Raw genomic sequence first — 19,916 nt, 5'->3', positions numbered from 1 at the left:
CCTGGCACTAGGTTACACTTAAGGAATCTATTTAGCGAAAAAAAAGAGTACACTTTTTTTTAATTTTCATTTTTCAATTTTTAAATATTTTCCACGAGTCGTGGTCACCCTAATTACCACAAATGTAAACAAACCTAATAGTAGGTTTTAAGAACAACATCAGCAAAACCCTTATCTGACCTTCACTGAACCTTATAATCGTTGCAATAGGGTCCACCCAGTTAGTGTTGGCGATGGTAGGCAGGTTTATCAATTTCGAGGGTAGTCTAAACTAAACCATTCCGCGCTAGCGGTAAACATAACGGTAAGCATAAATGATTAGTCACTCGTCACTCGCCAACCTTAAAATAATAATCGCGCGCGTACTAAGGTTAAAAAAAATGTTTTCGAACCGGGAATATTACGAAGTGGTACGGTGTTATTTATTAAGTGGTGAGTGTTTACGTGGTGCACAAAGATTATACGAAATGGAATCCGTTCCACGCCTTCGCAGACAAGGATTGTCAAATCCAAGAGTACCATCTCGTGGGACTTTCGTTAATTGCGTCGATTTTTAATCAAATGTACGTAAGTTGATTCAATTTTTTAAATACGCCTGAATGCAAAGATTCCTGACGTAGTTTTTACTCATTGTTTTTAAGCCACGGACGTTTTGTTAATAATCATTAGTCAGAAATAACATTTTAGATTAAAAATGAGTTGCCTTTGCATTTTGACGGTTCTAAGCCCGTTAATATGAAATGAAAAATTAGCAACTTATGTAGGTAATCTCGCTGCAATAGGGTTCATAATTGGTGACTCGATTGCAAACAACGGGAGGGGCGGGGTGTCAATGACCTTAACTGATAAGAGAGAAGTGGGTGTAGTGGGTAGTTGTCGGTTCACCATAACGTACGAGGTTTTTAGGACAACTTGATGATGAGTTATTTCGAAAAAAATGTACTGAGCGGTATTAAAAGAAAAAACACGTGTTTAATATTTTTTCGAGTTCTTTCGGTTGTTTCAATTTGGCCAGTGAATTAAATTTCACCCTGTATATTAGCCAAAAAATTTATATATCCGAACTTAATATAAGGTGCTAACAAATTAGCTACCAATATTTTTACAGCTGATAATACTCGACTCCTGGAATATATTTAAGTATGAAACATTTAGATTTTGTTTTTTTGAGAAAATTGGAAAACAAATTTGCTACGTAAAAACACCCTGTTAATGAGATAATTAAATGAGTCCTCTTTTTAACTGGCCACTTCACGTTGATAAATGAAATGACACGTTGATGATAATGACATTTAACACAAACAATTGTTGACAAAACAGAAAGTGTTAAACATCTTGTCAGTTAAATCATAGACAAATATAGTAAGCATAGAGTGCTCACTCCGTACATCAGTTTTGGTACCAAAAAGACTATTATTTTCGTAGTTGACATTTAGCATCGAGTAGCGGGATCAAGGCCTGTTCACTTCCTAAGAAAGTTATGTCCCCAAATAATTGCGCATGTGTGCGCCTGAAGCTTCTATGTGTGCGTTGGCCTCCGAGAAAAAGTTGCGAGTAATAAAAATAAAAACATTTTTCTACAGCAACATTGCTCCCAACTCTGATTTAAATTATCACGAATTTTATACATAATTAATCATAAAACGGGACTTAAAACGCTTAAAACTTAATTACACGCGATTAAGTTTTATAATGAATATTTGCTTCCAACTGTCTTTATCAATATTCATAAAATATATGGAGGGTAGGTACGTCTACCCACCATAATAAAAAAATATATTTGTCAATGACTCTGTCCAACTGCTGTGGTTAAAGTTCATAACGAAAATTTTATTTATTAAATCTTTAAATAATAAATACAACGTAGCGGTACAACCACTCAAGACTGTAAGTCTGTACCTACATAGATTACAGCAATGCACATAGAAAATGTGCTAAATGCGGAGCAACGGCTGTTGAAGCAGCCAGAGTGAAATTTATACAGCTTTAGTGGGTTCAGAAGGAACCGAGTCATAACGCATCTGGAAAGCGTATTAATTAACCGTGAAGAAATGTATGAATGAATACAAGTTAGAAATCTGTGTAAAATGCCGTGTGTAAAGTGTAGTGTATATGTGTGTAAAGTGTAATAGGTAGGCATGCCTAATGTTATTTGTATAATACTGAAAACTTTGTGAATGCGCTTTATTAATGTCTATTTTTATTAAGTTGTCAGGGTTTAATTTTCAGTGTATATTTCTATATGTAAAACATAATGCAATGTTATAAACATAAATATGCCTTTTATTTAAATCAATAGATAATACCACAAACAAGGGGTAATATTTGCATCTTTCATATATTTCGTGATATGAAGATAACAAATATGTTTATCAACATAATTACTATATACCTACCTATAATACCAATACCCGCCAGGCTAAACCGGTTGTCAACTTTAGTTCCATTGGTACACATCGAGGGCGCCAGTAGTATAAACGTATAAACGGTTGGGGACATTTTTTTGTATGGAGTTACCGTTCTTCTCCTAGTGAGTATTATATTCTTTGAGCGGGATTATCAGTACCGCTACTTGATACTAGATGTCTCAAATGTCGCGACTCACGAAAATTGTATTGAACAACTATTTACAACTAATATTAAAGCAGAAGGAGTTGAAAATAAGTTTCAGTTAATCCTTGTTTAATATTCGCTGAAAGTTGTTGAGCATTAGACATTTCGGTCGGTGCAACATCTATTGTCAAGTAGCAGTACTGATAATTCCGTTACTCGATACTAGATGTTGACTACGAAAAGAATAGTATTTTTGGTACCAAAACTGATGTATGGAGTGAGCATGAGCACTCTATGTATTTTTTCTTTATGTGGTTAAATGCACGTAATGATTATTTTTAATTAATTTTTTTAATATAATTCTAATTTATTTTTTTGTTCGGTAAATAAAACAAAAATATGATATGAAAAGTTTTCTTGATTTCTATTTAAAGTTAATTGTTTTTATATAATAAAGTACCATCTCTTAAAATATCGGTACCTAATTTGTTAGCACCTTATATAAAAGCAATAAATTCCCGATCAAACTAATCTGCATAGCATTTGCAACGACAACGTGTGAACGATGAACGATGATATTTACATCGTTAATGTCAAATTTCTATGAAAATATGACGTTTATATTATAATAACACTCCCTCACTTTGTTCTGTTCAAATCGGTGCAAAGTTAGCTTAGACAGACTCTAGTATCTAACAAGGTCACGCCGATGCCACGGCGATAGCGCAGTGTCGGCAGCGGCGACGCGAAAATTTTGGCGGCGGCGGCGGCGCGAAAATTTTGATGGCGGCGGCGGCGCGCCGGCGCGGCGCTCATATTTCATATGGAAATGTTTTCTGGGGTTAATTCTTTTCATTAATTCATTCATCAACCTCGTGCTTTGAAACGGTCGCAATTTCGAACCACTTGCTACGCTCATAAATTATGAAATATTTCGCTTGTACAGCGATCAATATTAGCATGAGGACTTAACAAAAACTTTAACCTCTTGTCGCAAAGTTTTTGGTTACTCTTTGATCAAGTGCAATGAATACCGGTATTAAATACGATAACCATTACCGGTATACTGAATACCTGTTATTATTGAGGTATTAATGAATACCGGTATTTCATTATGTCAATTAGTGTAGTTTAGCGATAAAGACAAAAACGGAATGACAGCAATACCTCTAATTCGAATATAGGTATAACATTTTAACCGGTATTCGTTTGACAGTTTATATACAGGTATTTAATAAAACCGGTTATACGGTCCCTGATTGAAAGAGAGGCGAATGGAACAATCGATGAATAAAATTGAATGAATAAATAAAGACAACTAAAAATTGTATAAATAGAGATTATAATGCTTTTAAACAGGTGCTGACAGTTAAATGACATTTATGAAGACTGTCAAGGAAGACTAGTAGGTACCTTCAATCTCAACCCAGACGTCGGCCTCTCCGGCTTCTCCAGTCGAATCTCATCTTCATCCTCACTCGGCGACATACACCTGATCTCATTCTTATCCAACTCCATCTTCTTTGGCATCCGAGGAGACGGCAGCGGAGTAGGCGAAGGAGTGGGCAGAGGAGTGGGCAATGGTGTTGGCAGTTCGCGGATGGGTGAGAGGCACTTGTTGATGGTCGAAGGGACTTCTAGAAGGATGGATGGGGGGTGGAGGAGGTTGCTGCCGGGGCCTGAGGATTTGTGGGCGCTTAGTGGGTCTAGGACCTGAAACGATAAACGTAGGAGTTATTAGGATAAAATCCTTTGACTAGAAAGGGGGACTAAAGATAGCGGAAAAGCAAAATTTTTTGATAGCCTTACCAGCATCTCAGCCACTGAGTAATACCAGTTTATAACCAAGCAACTTTATTTTGGCGGATACATTGGCTAGGATGACCAGTGACTCACTCAGTGGTCTGACCATTATATTTTAGCAGCAACATAATTGATAGACCTAATTTAAAGTGTGCGAATAGTCAATTAACCATGAAAACACTCACCCCACCGGGCAACAACACATATTTATTGTTTAAAAAAATAAAAACATCCGTGAAGACTGAGGGTCGAAATTATATAAGACCTTTGTTCAGAAATGAATAATTTTCGTTGACACGTTAATTTTACCTGTATCTCAATAGTATTATGCGGCCTCGCGATCGGCGAGTCCGGCGCGAGTGAGGGCACGAGCGACGACGCGAGCGACACGTCGTCGGCGTCCACGGTGTCGTCCTGTGGCGACGACGCCGTCGGCGTGCTCGACGCCGAGATCCCGCCGGAGGAGGCGCGGGAGATGATGGCCGCCGAGGTGGAGAAGTTGCGGAACATCGCGAGGATGGAGTCGGCGCTTGAGATTTTTGGGGTTCTGTGAATGTGAAGGATGACAGTTAATTCAATTCATATTTATTTAATATAATGGTCCAATCAGACAATAAAATAATAATGACAGAAATGTAACGCAAAAAACGTGTCTAAGAAACTAAAAGATAAATATCTAAGTTATCTATGCTACGTAAAATACTGCCGTAAGCCGATTTCTTTCTGAAGACCATGAAGAAATAGGTATCAGATGAAATTAACATTAGAAAAAGCTTGGCATTCTTTATAATATAAGAAACAAATGCTTTAACAAACAGTGATATACAGCCAAAAAAACCAAATCAATAATCTATTCGTTTAGAGCATTTAATAACTGGAGTCGCCTCTAAGAGATCCCCCCCCCGGCGGAAAAACTTGCAAACTTTTGTATGGACTAACATGGCTATTTCTACGTTGTACAAATCATGTAGAAATAGCAATACATTTGACGTCCCCTCCCCCGCAAAAATCTGCAGACTGTTTCGTAAAGAAAATGACAGCGATGACATCTCCAGTTACTAAATGCTCTAAGGTTATTCGTTATTAAATTGTTAGTCATCAAAAGTTATTCTAGTAATAAATTCGCCTATTTATAATCTTACCTGGAATACTTTTTCAAAGCAGCATGCGCTAACGTCAGATCCAAACTCGACATGGAGTCACTCCCCTGGTTGCTCGACGTGCTATGCGGCGACCGTGCTTCCACCCCCGGCGACGGCGGCGTACTCGACGCCTTCGCCCTCATTCCTCTATCCGCTATCACCGCCATCGGAATCGCTATCGTATTCATCATATCCGCGTCGGAGCTTGAGCTCATTTCTGCTGACACCCTGTTCAGGAGTCTCGCGAATGTCACTTTCTTTTCTAACTTCGGATCTGATATGTGTCTAGTCGATGGCGATGTTGAAGGCGTTGAAGCCTCACTAGCGAATGAGGTCTCTTTATGCTCACTAAATTCCATAAATGCTGGCGCGCTCTCAACGGTGCTTAGAGTCCTTTTCTCTGACATTTGAATTAGCTCTCCCATGCTAATTTTCTTGGAGTGCTCGTTGGCTGTAGCTGGACTTATGAGCTGTTGAAGTATTTGCTTCTTTTCTGCTGCGTTTTTCTTCGTTGGCGTTGAATTATTACGCTTCTTGCGCGGCGATGGGGACGCTGTACAGAAAAATAACGATGTAGTATTTATAAATATAGTGTTCAGATCTACAAGCTGTACAACATCGATATTGTTAAAAGCTAATTAGAATTTGGAAATTTTATTTGGGGTATTTCCTCATGCATCAAGTGCATCTATAGAAGCCAAAGTACTTTTAAAGGGTCTCGTGCCAATTTAGTGTTTCAGTTAGTGTTTATTGTTTAGTTTTGGATCTACTGAAGAGGAGTTAGTTTAAGTTCAGGAGTTAAGTGAAGTAGAAATGTTACGGAAAGTTTAATAGCAGAAAGATGTAACAGTAAGCATGCGAAAGCAACATACAACATATAAACAGATAGATCAACAACCTTCTAATAATCAATAAGAATATACTATTATTAATAAAGTAGATCAGGAAGTAATTAAAAAGAAAGGATCAGATAAAATTGATGATGTTACTTCAAATATAAAATAAAAGGAGGAACTTATTGATGTTTAAAAGGTTGTTGAAGATAGTTGGACGATCCAAAAAGGTGCTAAGGAAGAAGGAGCTACGAGTTTTGTGCAAGGTCAGGGTGCACACATAACGACCGAGTATATTGGTCAGCATTCCACATCAAGTGTAGCAGTTCATAGCAGTAACCAGTGCTTGACAACGCACGCTCCGCCACGATTTGACCAAATGTTGTGATTATATGATACAAATGAATGAAGTAGTTTGAAAATTCTGGAGTATTGGGACATTTGCGATGGAGTATGAAGATTTGTAGAATGGATGGAATGGCTATGTGTGAAACATCGGTCTTATCTTATGACATGTGACTTTGGTTTTTACAGCTAACGGTAATAGATTAAGACTAGAATTACATTGTAAGAATTTAGAGCTGAAATATTTTTCTATCACTGTAAGAGTGGTTTGTTAATGATTGATGAAATTGTAATCGTCATAATTGTCTATTATTCCATTCCATGTTTCAAAATTATAAAATCATCATGAACGTGCAAAGGTAATGTAACTAATGTATGATTGTCGTTTCATTGTTACAATTTTTTTCGAAACATATTTATTTAACATTTGTAGTGATGTTTGTCATCGCGATCTTTTCGTTTTCATCACCTACTAAGCCAGTTTCATAAATCTAAAATGATGCTTAATATCAAGCTACAATAATCTTTACAAAAAGAACCACCACAGGATGGGCTACCATCATTTAATTTCATTATGTTCATCAGCAGTTTCACTTCACATGATGCTTTTCGAGAGTAAATTCACGAGTTACTACGTATAATAAATAGTCATATCACTATATAATGTGTAGCCATTGATGTCTCGAAGATCTTTCATCAGAAACTGACATTATAATAATGAGACCAACAGTGAAACACTTTGTAATAAAATAATTATCGGTCGGATAACCAAACGAAAAAAAAAGTAAGAATCCGAAGAATTGGTAATCTTTTTGCAGTTGGTTAAAAATCAGTCTCCACCATTCAAAGCAGTCTCGTATATCCTTAAACATATAAATGATCATGCATGATTATCGCAGCGGAGCGCGTTCACTCCTTACGTCCTGGCGGCGGCTTTAACAGATCGTCCAAGCTAAACGTCCTCGCGGCGCGGACGCGCTGGTGCGGCGCGGACACGGACGGCTTCCGGATCCCGAGCCGGGTCAGCAGCGTCCGGGGCTCCGGCCGCGCTGGAACAACGGCAGCCGTGTCGGAGGGCGACCACTGACGGTGCACCGACGACAGTTTACCTTCGACAACGTTTGCCAGTTAGATACTCTAATGCCTGCCGCTACTGTCCGTCTACTTGTATTGGCTCATTATTCAGGCGTTTGTTCTGAATCACTTTCGTGGTTCCATTTTTGTAGAATTAGCAGTAGAATCTGGTGGTGTTTCTGATTATTTGGAAGAGTGTGTCTAAGCTAAGTTAGCACCGACAAGCGACGACAGATTTTGCTTGTGACACCATAAATCATAATATGTTTTTTGTGGCCCTGTCCCATCATTTTGTCACTGCCAAATTGATAAAGAGTTGGCTGCGATGGATGTTAGCAGTACTTACACTACTTCTGCCAAATAAGCAAAAAGTCATCAATTTACTGCTGCTTCGTCAAACTGCCCACAAAAATGATGCGGTTGAAACGCCGAATAATAGCCTACGTGTCGGAGGGTGTGTCTAGTTGAGGAGCTCTAAGGTTGATGGTCAGTCCGAAGCACTAATTGAGTCAGACTTCAGAAAGAGCTCTTGAGGAATAGTACTACAGATCACTGAACAATATAGGCGCATAGAATAGGCACAACAATATTTTATAGTGTTACTTTAATTGCTGAACTATAGTTGCCTTATAAGGCCTTCAGTCACGTTGACAATCCGGGACCACAAATTTAGTTCAATAGTCAAAATAACACATGCAAAATATTGCTTGATCTTCACTCTATTCGACTCTATTATTTAGTTTTCTGTGCTCGTACTAATATAAGGATAAAATTTTGAATTTAAGCCAGGCATTGGGGTAGCTCTTGCATCAGTCGTCAAACGTCTCCTGTCTCTACGCTGGATCTTTTGGCAACGCCGGACGTGCAGCCGTGAAGACGTCAGTGAAACGCAGAACTACCGCTACAGCACGTACGTGTGTCCGCCGCGTCGCCGCGCGCCTGCCGCTACTCCGCCTGCGGCACGGCCGCGTACCGCTGACGCCCAGTGCGCGCTACCGTACATATAGGAATGCCAGAGTTTCATGCGAAGACAATCGTTGCTAATTTTAGATTATTAGGAGATTTTTGAGGATGAAAATGATGAATTTCGAAAAGAGACAGATGAAGAATGAAACTGTAATGCAGAGAAGAACTAAAATTATTAGAACAACATCAAGGTTAAAAGACCTACTCGTATGATATTTCATTGGTCAATTATTTGAATTCATACTAATCAAAAAACGAAATACCGTGAATACCGTGAATTAAATACCGTGATAATACGAAATTAAAAACAAATCTAAAATGAATCTGAGCAAAATATCAAAGATGTTGAAAAATTTAACAATTTAAATGGACATCAAATGAAAAAAGTCAACGACAAGAGAGTGATCAGAAATGAAATGAGCACTATAGAAATAACTAGAACTTAGAGACAGCCTATCAATGAACAGAAGAAGATAGACATGGAAATGATTTTTAGAAGGCTTATAAAGGGAGTAAAGATGTCATGATTGTCCAGGCACTCTAACGTCTAGCAGACCCATCGCCATTCACAATTGCTTTAACTTGGCAATCCAAAGCGACATGAACTTGTAAGCCTTTCTGCCAATTTATTGATTTGTACGTATATTCGTGAGAGGGAATTCATATTATGAAACTTGAGCATCATGTTTTGTTGAACCTTTCTTTGGTAAAAAAACACTTTTGAGATTAAATAATAAAAATAACTAATGAATTATGGATTGCGAAAAACAAAATATGATACTTTTCGTAGTAGCATATTCAAGTTATTACAAATTTGGAAAACAGCACAAAAACAATATCCCTGAAAGGAAAACATTTAATACAGATACACTTGGCACCAAGTTAAAAAAACCGTGTTTCCTTACGGATCCCAGAAACGAACACGTTAGTTCTAACTGAATCTATGATTTCACTCACGTTATTGATCAAGAAATAGCGTTGCACCAAATTGAGCTAATTATTGAAGAATGCTAGATTTTAACAACTGAAGTAGATGATGTGCTCCATGTGTTATATGGAACCTACAGGATATAAAAAAATAACATATAATGCCATCAGATTCAATCGTTAAAACTAGACGTACGATAAATTGCTCTACGTATTGCACATATCTTGTTACATTATCTATGTCTATGTTATATATGTACAGTCAGTAAAAGAATCGGAAATGACATAAATATAATGTCAAGAACGAATTCTATAAGATTGGTTCTCGCTTGTCTGAGATTAATCTCAACGATCCATTCAAAAAGTTTTAAGAAAAATTGGTAGTTAAGCTAATACTTAAAAAAATATTAAAAATAGTTTCTGCATCCGCAAGCTAAACATACAGCAAGAAGAAACGCCAAAGGCAATACGTGTCCTTACCATCCGTGTGATGTGCGAATCAGAAAACGTTCAAAACAGGATATCAACGAAGCTCATCGAGTTGCGAAAATATGCTATTACGTCGTGGTATCGAAAAGTCATTACAGTCGTGGTTCTGAGGCAAGCTGACTGTGTGCTTATGAGATTTTGGAAAATATTGTAATGTGTGTTGACGTGCGCTCGAGTTTCGCATCAGCTATAAATTCTTTGAACCAAAATTCCTATGGCTTCCGTGAAGATACCAACAACATTGGTCTGGATTGGACCAAGAATATTAGGAAACTTAAGGGCTTTAAGGAAATTTTCAAGCACTCAGTGGTTTTATAAGAGTTTTCCGTATGTATTTTCTCACAATATTTTTTTAAAGATGTTTGTTGTTAGATACAAACCTCGAGCGCTAAAAGTCTTAAAGATGACATTCATTTCCACACTTACACACAGTTCAAAGAATTATGTATAAACATAATACTGTGCCCTGAGTACAAGTCTGTGGCTTAATCCTTGGTATCAAATTCCTGCCCCGTGTACGTGAACACAAATCCAAATCAAGTTTTGAAGTCTTCCAGAAGCCTCAAACCGCTTTAAGACTAATCATAAATCAATAAAATAGCCAAAATAGGTAGTTGCTTTGATACCAAAAATCCAGCTTGGCAAATGTCTGCCATCCACCTCTCTACTTAAAGACCAGAATCCTATAACACTTACGTCTCGCACACCGATCTGCCTCCTCGGCCAGCAGCTTCTCAATCTTCTCAGGGAAGTGTCGCTTGGCGCACCACACCAGACCGATGACGCCGAGGACCACGAAAACGGCGATCAGACCGAGCCAGAACGGCTCTTGCATCATACGGGCGCCGAGGCTCACGATTTTTGGGGTTGGGTTTGGGATTTCGCATCTGTATAGTAGAGTTTTACCGTAATAATTAATTTTTAATCAATCTGGAAATGTTCTGTAACACAAATTATGTCTGTAACATTCTTTTTAATGCAGCTTAACCAACTGGAAATCTCTGAACGCTGTGTTTATAACCCAACATCTGAAACTATCATATCCTAAATAGCCTATTTATTTAAAAGCTTTTTAAATAAGGGGCGGCGCCTTATTTTAAAAGGTCGGCTGATTTTTTTGGATGTTAAAATTTTTGATCTCGAGAGCCTACCGTGTCATTATAGTAAAATTTTGTCAAAAGTCAAAAGGTAATATTTTGGATTCTTTTTGGTTTGTGCAATATTCCTTACTTACACCACACACCCCCTAGTCTTCAGATAAAGTGCTGTTAGTAGCGGAAAGATTTTATTTTAAGATTACAGTTTTTAAGTTTACCTCTTCCCCTTCCACGACGGGTTACACTGGCACAGGAACCCGCCGTCCCGCTCGCTGCAGGCGCCGCGGTTGTTGCAGGGGCGCGCGGCGCACGGGCGCACGCGCTCGGCGCAGCGGCGCCCCAGCCAGCCGCGCGCGCACAGGCACAAGAACGAATCTTCTGACAGGGTGCAGTTGCCGAATACGCAGGGCGAGCGCTCGCAGGCGTTAAGGAGGCAGAACATTCCTGGAAATATATCACTATACTCTGTATCTTTAGGTATTTAAATAAAAGTAAACAAAATCTACCCTCAATGAGCTCCTTAAGCCGTTTGAGGGTAGATGCAAACATTACATGATCAAATAATGTAGGTTAAAGACGGGTCGTTCGGTGACTGACCCGGGCGGTTTTATATTTGGTTGGTTAACCAATAAATGTTATAGGTACAGACTATAATGAAGGATCAAGTTTGACTTAAGGACCTTATATTTAAACTAGACGTTCTATCTAGAGTCTAGACAGAACGTCCAGTCTAGACTCTAGAGCATTTAATTGAGACACGATATTATTAGAATGCACGGGTGCATGAAAGTAGCCCAACGGCTCACGGCAATACACTGTTATTAACAACTACTTTTAAAAGAATCGCCCGAAGAAAGAAATGGCCATTCTAATGTGACGTCATTCAAAGTATCATATTTCGGTTTAAATTCAATACACGGAAAGTCCAAATTCAATTTAAGGTGCATGGAGTATAGAGTAAAAGGAGCGAAATCTCTTATGGTAGAACAGTTTTAAAAGTGTCCAGCAGTCAGCTGTAAATAATAGTTCCAAATCTCACCAGAGTAGCGTTAGAGTAGCTAAGAAATTTTAAAGCAAAGTCAACAATGCTGCCCTTTAATAAAGTTGAAGGGGTATGTCACTTGATCTTATATCAATTTGCAGAGTAATGTATAGGTACTGACCTGTGTAGTACCCAGCGCACTGACAAAAGTTCTTCGTATCATCAGTAGCGCAGAACCCGTCGTGTACGCAAGGGTTTGGGTAGCAGGACTCAATGTACGTGTCCTCGCCTTCAGAGAGCAGTAAAACTTTACTGTGGTAGTCTGGATCTAGAAAATAATGAAAAAAAAGACGAGTTAATGACGCAATGTTATACTGTTTGATGACAGACGGAGAATACGAAGCAGCCATTGCCGATAGCAATAATATAGCTAAAGAATCAATGTAGCTTCAAACAGGATTTAAATAAAGTCAATCTTGATTGTCAATCGTACGTGCTATTACTATAAGATGAAACACTTTCTAAATAGTAGTTTCATATAAAAACAGCAGAACCAAAGTAACCGATGTAGCCCTCCAAATCGCTAGACTTAATTGGCAGTGGGCGGGGCACATTGCCCGTAGAATCGGTGGCCATTGGGGCGGAAAGGTTCTCGAGTGGCGACCACGTACCGGAAGGCGCAGCGAGGGTAGAATCCCCACAAGGTGGACTGACGACCTGGTAAAGGTCGCGGGAGTACGTTGGATGCGGGTGGCGCATGACCGGTCATTGTGGCACTCTTTGGGGGAGGCCTAAGTACAGCAGTGGACGTCCTCTGGCTGATATGATGATGATGATAAAAACAGAGGTTTTAGTGGATTTACCTTTATTAACCAGCAACGCAACATCCATATGTACGCCATTCTCCCCCGCACATTGGGTCACTGTCAGCGAGTGCAAGTAACTGTTGATCACCAGTGGGGTCTCTGTTCTTCGCTTCGCTCGGTCCGCTTCGCAGAGCGTCCACTGTGTACCGTTGTTGTCTGTGTAGCTGTCTTTCACCTGAAAGTTGAGATAGTTATTGTAGTGTATAAACGTCTGGAGCGCTTACGTCATGGTGAAGTCACTGACAGACAGTCAATGTCGGACCAGTGGGGAGACACTCCTGAGTTCGGGCAAACTCGACTGCTTTCGGCTCAGCATTGCTCCGAGCTATTATTAGGCTTGACACAACTGGATGTCCCTTTGCGTGCACGACCACAGATAAGATAATTACTTCATTTTTGACAACCCTTAATAGTCGAAAGGGATAGTGCCATAAGTTAGAAAGGGATATCATAATTCGACCCTGAATCGCTGTCAAACTTCGGTTTTGTAGGAAGTGTCCTTTCTGTACGGTAGTACTATTACTTATTCTGTGGTCGGACCGCGAGCAGAGTGGAAGAGTTGCGTGTTGTCGAGGCGTTGGAAATACATTACATCGTATGATTTACAAGGGTAAATACATTATTTTACAGTTATAACTATTATACTTAAGAAGTTAAAGAATTACCAGGACTATTCAAAATATGTGCGAGTAGAAGAAAAAATCCAGTCTTATAACCAGGCTACGTTTATTATATATATATTCCTACGTCTCAATACAAATTCTACATGGCGCAGCCGGTAGGATTAAAGGTTTGAAATAATATTGTTATAATTTAAAAGACATGTAGCCATAATATCGATGATCCTGGGCATATTTCAATATTAAGGCAATGTAAAAATAAACGATAAGCTATGGATCTAGAACTTACTGCCATATTGGGTTTGAGAGGAATGATTATTTTAAACGTCTTCAATGCCCTCACTAAAATGCCACATGTCCTTTCTACTAGTGTACTCTTTGCAAATGCTTCCGATAGTGTATGATCATGGTACGGACACAGTTTGTTTCTTGTTTTATTGCTGTTTTTATCTTACCAGACCTATATTATTATTACTAGAATTGCTGTCTTTGTCTCACCTCTATCCATCCTCTCCCTTCCCCACAAGGCCACGGCTCCTCCCCGCTAGCAAGCGTAGTTTTCGCAAATGCCACAGATAACGTATGATCATGTGGCGCGATAAGTCGCGTGCGCAGCGTGAAGCGCGGCGGTGGAGCGCGAGGCCAGTTGGGGGCTGACAGTCGGCCTGAGCGGACGTGGTGGAGCTCTAGGGTGTGTGTCACGTTTATTGTGCCCACTGGAAATTAAATAGACATACATACATTTACTGTGAATTACCTTAATTTTGACAGCGCCAGAGAGAACGAGAATCTTTCCTAAGAATGGTAATTCTAAAGAAAATCAATTGAAGCAATAAAATTATGTCCGATATACGAGGAATATTTGTTTCTGATTGAAAAATTATGAAAGGTAAATACATGTAAAGAACAGTATTTCACGGATAAACAATGAAAGGGTTTTAAAGAGTAGGCAGAGAGAGACTATTTATTTATTTATTTTTTGCTAAAAGAGAACAACTTTGCATTTCGCTTTAGAAAAAAATATACAAATTAACCTTTTTAACGCCACAGACGGCAATTGACGTCAACGCAAAATCGTGACAACGACGCCAAAGACGGCATTTGAAGTCGATCGTTTCTTGATGAAAATCAACTGAAAAACACCCCACTTTTATTCTATTCTATTCACAAAACTAAATTTTACCCCCGTGGCATCAGTGGCACGGCAAATGGATGCGCCGTTTGGCGTTCAAAAGGTTAAAATCTGCTGTAAAAAAATCGTGTAATTTTTACGTAAAGTGGTACGATATTTTTACATTTTTCGCCTTATTACAAAGGAGTAAGATGCAAAAGTGTAAACATATCTTTGACGTCGAGGTACTCACTAGTTTTAAAATAAGCCTGAAACCCCTTCCCACTAACGTTCCTTCCGGTCTTGAACCTCACTCGCATCACCTCCGCCGTCGACACGAACAGCCCGCTCGTGAACACGTCAGGGTTGGTGAACGGTCTGATGGGCTGGTCCTGCAGGTCCACTTGCACTTCGAGGAAGGAGTCGGGGTCTGTGGCGTCCGTGAGGTTGGACGGGAGGCCCTTTTCGAAGGTGCCGTGGCCGAAGTCGAGGTAGGTGATGTTTAGGAAGACTCGTTTGCCTGGAAGTTTATGAGATATTTATTTAGTTGTATACGTCCTCTGCCAACTCCTTAACCTTCTGGTGTGACACGATCTGAACTTTTTCTTTTATTTGGTTGAAATAATTGATTCTCAGTCTTCCTCTTCCTCTGTTCTTTTGGAACATGTCGTGTCGTAGCAGATGTCCAATTTCCGGACCAACCGGAGAGGACCGGACGAGTTGGAGATTGCTCCAACGACAAGAGCACAGATCTTAAATATAAAGAAGAAGAAGAAGAAGTTGTACATGTAGACTGTGTGGAGCAAATTTAGGGGAAAAATGTCATCAGTTGATAACTGTGAGAGCTAATTGAGTTGGTATCGATGGAATTTGGTGATTTAGAAATTGCAGATCTTGCAGCGTATCGCAATTAAACATTACTTTTGGTAAAACACAACTCTATCAATCTCCTGTGTAGAATAATTAACGTTCTGGTTATTTGTTTGACGTGAAACTCCGTCTGCGTCTATATCAGGTTTGTCGTTCGATTATTATAGTTGCGTTCATTAGGTACAGTCGCCATCAGATATATAGGAGCAGCTAAGGCGCTCACAAATATCTGAGCACGCCTCTATTGTCAAGGCGATAGAGCGCGCGTTCAGATATTGTGAACACCTTGGCCGCTCCGAAATATCTGATGGCGACTGTACCTGCAGGAGCTAAGATGTCGACAGTGCAGTCTAAGTCAGGCAGCAGGAAATGAGGAAAGTGTGGGCTGCGCAGCACGCCCTCCTTGGACGTGAAAGTTTGCGATGGGCACCCCACCAGTTCCACCGCTTGCCAGATTAGGGAAAACCCCGATGCCTGAGTGCTGGAACATACAATAAATAAACATTATAAGACAATTTTTAGCCTACATTAAATTTAATAAGGCTCGTGTTGACTTTAGTAAACCCCGACCCGACCTGGTAAAGGTCGCGGGAGTCCGCTGGATGCGGGTGGCGCAAGACCGGTCATTGTGGCACGTTAGGGGGAGGCCTATGTCCAGCAGTGGACGTCCTCTGGCTGATATGATGATGATGACTTTAGTAACGATACTTACTTGTAATCTGAGTGGAAGTGCAGTACAGCCTTGTTGCTGGAAGCGACCCATCTCGTCTCCCCGACGGTTCCGCAGTATCGCGACGACTTCAGGTTAAGGGTATCCCGGAGCTGAAATTACAATTACATGAGCTACCCTGGAGGATGGAAGATGGGAGGATGACATTAAAAAGATTGCAGACCCACTCTGGAGGAGAGAAGCAGCAAATAGAGCTGCTTGGAGAGGCGTATGCCCAACAGTGGGCGCATACTCGCTGAGGAGGAAGAAGAAGAAGAGCTACCCTAAAATATAAGGTCAAAGTAATTGCAAACATCAGATATGTTTAAATCCTAGACGCAACGAAGGCTCGCCACTACTGTTGTTGCCCGCCGATTAGAAGTTATGATCATAGGCGGTGTCATTTCTTTATGTTTTATATTCACTAGTTTTTTGCGTGCGGTTAGGATATTTATTTCTGTTTGAAAATCACCTGTGACTTTGGTCTCCTAGGAAGGCGTGACGCATGTTCGTAGCGTTCTAATAGCGACAAACTTAATTATCAACATATTTTCCAATAAGGTATAAAAAATCAGTAAACGGTTCGGAAGATGCTAAGAAGCTGAGACCTAAAGGTCAAGGGACAATAGCACGTAAATCATATCATTTATGACACAAATAACAAAGTCGTCAACTTTATGAAGTTTCTTTACAAACAACTTCAGCGCCGTGTTTTCACAAAAGGGTTACTCCGGCAATATTTGTCAAGATACTTGTAGAAAAGTAATAAAAGCTGCTATTGTCTTCGGATGCTGATTTTGAGAGCTTCGAACCTACTTTTGCTGCCTTTGAATATTCAGGGTCACAACCATATACTACGTGTATCCCTTATGGTTACTGTTGGTCGTCTTAGGTGTTTCAATTATCGCAAGATCGATACTAATTAGGTACCTACTCATAATTCTCATAAAAGACATGTATACAGATTACAGACCATAATTATATTTCATATGAGCAGTCTGCAGTGTAAGTCTTCTGGTCAGTTAAAGTATAGGTAATTTTAGTGCTCGTCAAAATCAACCTATTTAAAGGCTTTCAAAGAACTGCTGGAATATAGAAATTCGATACCCTACCAATGAGCTTCATCATTCATTATTGTATAAGTGCTGAGCCAAACCCTTTTGTTGGAACAGTAAAGGGCACAGATGATATCTTAAGGCCCCCCAAACACTGAGGGTTCCCCCGCATATGTCTGTGCAATAAGAGCGAAAAAGTCGTCGTTCTGCTCGGCTCGTATTGCCCGGTGTCTGTCGACGCGTCTACGGCGTCTGAGTCTAAGAAATCATTAGAAGTGATTCAAGGGCATACTTACTTCAACATAGTCGTAGAGACAGTCCTTCTGGAACTCCAAATCGATCCGCTGGAAGACGAACACGAGCCGGGTGTCAGGAGGTCCGACCACGTGCACCCAGTAGTCCAGGTCGTTGTCGTACAGGTTTGGGTGCTCGGGACTTGTTAGTGTGCCTAGAAACATACATCATCATCATCATCTCAGCCAAAAGACGTCCACTGCTGGACAAAGGAATTTACATTGCTGGACGTAAGTCTCTTAAGAGGATTCTCCACGCTACTCAGGGCATACGGAAAATTCCTGGAACTGTTTACTTAGAAAAAATAAGTCGTCTCATTTATCTAGAAATTTTCAATATTGCCCACGTATTTCATGATAATAGAGCCTAAATTAGCAAAGCTAAGCCTAACCTAAGCTAGCCTAAGTTAGCCACCAGGTTAGCAAATCGCTATCCATGAAGGTCCATGATGCCTTAGAAGTCGCAAGGGACCGGATAGGCTGGAAATCTGCAATCCGAAAATCATGTGCTCCACTAGGAGGTCACGACCCTCAGTACTGAGGAGAACGAAGCAAGGAGGAGGATGAGCCTAAATTACGGAGAACTAGCGGCCTTAATGCTCGAAACCTGGCTATTTTGAGATGTCTTCTACTGGTCTCGAAGAAAAAGTAAGCTAAATTAGTTCCACCTTGATGCTCAACACCAAAGTGCTACACCCCGCCTCCGTGAGGCAGGCTTAGTAATAATTAGCAATAACGGTTAGGTACCTATAATAAACTCTCATGGCAACGTTCGAAAGGTCATTGTGAAGATCATTAGAGATGGCCTATTTCGAGCTATATGCCAATCGATTTATATAATAATGAGGTTATCTGTTACCTGATGACCCTTCGACAGTCCTGTTTTTGACGATGACCTCGGAGAGTCTTCGTTTGCAAACGTAGCCGCCCGTGGCAGAGCATTTGTGTAACGTCCAGAAAAGGCCGCTGGGCTGCGATGGGACTGGGGATGACTTCCACTGTTGAGAAAATAACGAATATCAAGATTTTGAAAATACTAATCATTTTATTTAGAAGAATGTGAAGGTAAGTACCTAGGGTAAGACCAAGAGAAGTTTGCAACGAATTTGACAGCACACGCCGCAGTGCAAGTGTTGTTTATACGTCATCATTTCATAGAAGTTTGACGTTTAAAATAACACTTGCACTGCGTGTGCTATCAAAATCGTTGAAGACTTCTCTTGGTTCAGCTCTATAAGACTTGAACGCAAAAAGTTAAGGTTGATATCATGACTGCCAAACCTTGACTCGCCTGTTCGACCTTCGAGGTCTCTGCTCCACCTCAGATTATGTACCAAGAAATTGAACTTGCAAGGTAAATAATAGTTAGATTTGAGAAGCTAAGTTACGATATGTGCTTACTTGAACTCCCAAACAGGCATCCCTCTCATCAGATTCGTTGTATTGCTGCCAGCCTCGGTATCCGACTGCGCTGCCGTCGCTCCAAGTAAAATTGTCCCAGCGACCGTCTTCTGATCTCGCGCCAAGCCAGTACACTGTTCCGGCGCTGAGAAAACATTATTCTTGTTTAGGTTTCTTTCTTCGGTTCTTATATGTATAGTTATTTTAGAGAACCTTTAACGGCTTGAGTCTTAGCGTTATTAAATGCAAAAGCCTGAAAGTCCCACTACTCATACTAAATGTATGAAAAATGTAAACCCCTATGCGTTTTGATATCGCGTCCGAGGAGGAGGTAACTCTTCTGTCGATTCGGTTTCGCGTACGTTAGAGGCAAGGAGTTAACATGTTGTTTCTTTTAGCTTGCCACTTTCAGGTAACTACATAAAATGAGTTGGGAACATACATAAAGGTAGGAGCGGCATTTGCTCTTACTTTTGTTGCATCTCGCTCGTACATAGCGGGAGCAAGTAATTGCAAAATGGGACAAATATAAAGTACCTGTAGTCGCTGCTTTGCCGAATCCCCGAGACGATGAAGCGTTCTTCTTCGGCCGAGTGGACGGATGACAGCCGCATATTCAGGCCTTCACATACCTGAGGACAAGAGTACATTGTGCAATAAGGAATAGATGATACAGGCAGTCCCCTGTGACGTCAAATGTTTGTTCAGAATTCCTTGAGGAATTAGGCTGGTTGGACTAGCCTACCCCCAACCCCATCACGCAAAATAGCCGCCAGTCGT

At 40.2% G+C, this 19,916-nt stretch overlaps 2 protein-coding genes across 2 annotated transcripts in view; both read right to left on the bottom strand.

Annotated features, from left to right (window-relative positions):
- Positions 1-11,027, bottom strand: part of LOC134668746 (uncharacterized) — a 30,420-nt gene extending 19,393 nt beyond the window's left edge. The window contains exons 1-4 of the mRNA XM_063526195.1: positions 10,829-11,027; positions 5,499-6,051; positions 4,666-4,903; positions 3,967-4,266 (exon numbers count right to left, since the gene is read on the bottom strand). Coding sequence (XP_063382265.1) covers positions 3,967-4,266; positions 4,666-4,903; positions 5,499-6,051; positions 10,829-10,970 — 1,233 coding nt within the window. The 5' untranslated portion in view covers positions 10,971-11,027. The remainder of the gene's footprint in view (positions 1-3,966; positions 4,267-4,665; positions 4,904-5,498; positions 6,052-10,828) is intronic.
- Positions 11,028-11,443: 416 nt separating this feature from the next.
- On the bottom strand, positions 11,444-19,618 carry LOC134668630 (cubilin-like). Its single transcript, XM_063526071.1, has 11 exons — positions 19,608-19,618; positions 19,137-19,281; positions 18,595-18,733; positions 17,739-17,890; positions 16,391-16,500; positions 15,999-16,159; positions 15,062-15,328; positions 14,196-14,413; positions 13,075-13,252; positions 12,393-12,539; positions 11,444-11,673 (listed from the first exon to the last, which is right to left on the bottom strand). Exons 1-11 carry the CDS (start codon positions 19,616-19,618, stop codon positions 11,444-11,446), a joined length of 1,758 nt encoding a protein of 585 aa, XP_063382141.1.
- Positions 19,619-19,916: the final 298 nt, after the last annotated feature.

Source organism: Cydia fagiglandana, chromosome 11 (genome assembly GCF_963556715.1).
Source record: "Cydia fagiglandana chromosome 11, ilCydFagi1.1, whole genome shotgun sequence".
NCBI lineage: Eukaryota > Metazoa > Arthropoda > Insecta > Lepidoptera > Tortricidae > Cydia > Cydia fagiglandana.
This window is presented reverse-complemented; position numbering and strand designations above follow the sequence as displayed.

Excerpts from the sequence above, each read along its gene's own strand:
- LOC134668630 (XM_063526071.1), bottom strand. Across the intron at positions 16,160-16,390 it reads CACTTCCACTCAGATTACAA|CACTCAGGCATCGGGGTTTT; the intron begins GTAAGTATCGTT and ends TGTATGTTCCAG. Across the intron at positions 15,329-15,998 it reads CGACATCTTAGCTCCTGCAG|GCAAACGAGTCTTCCTAAAC; the intron begins GTACAGTCGCCA and ends ATAAACTTCCAG.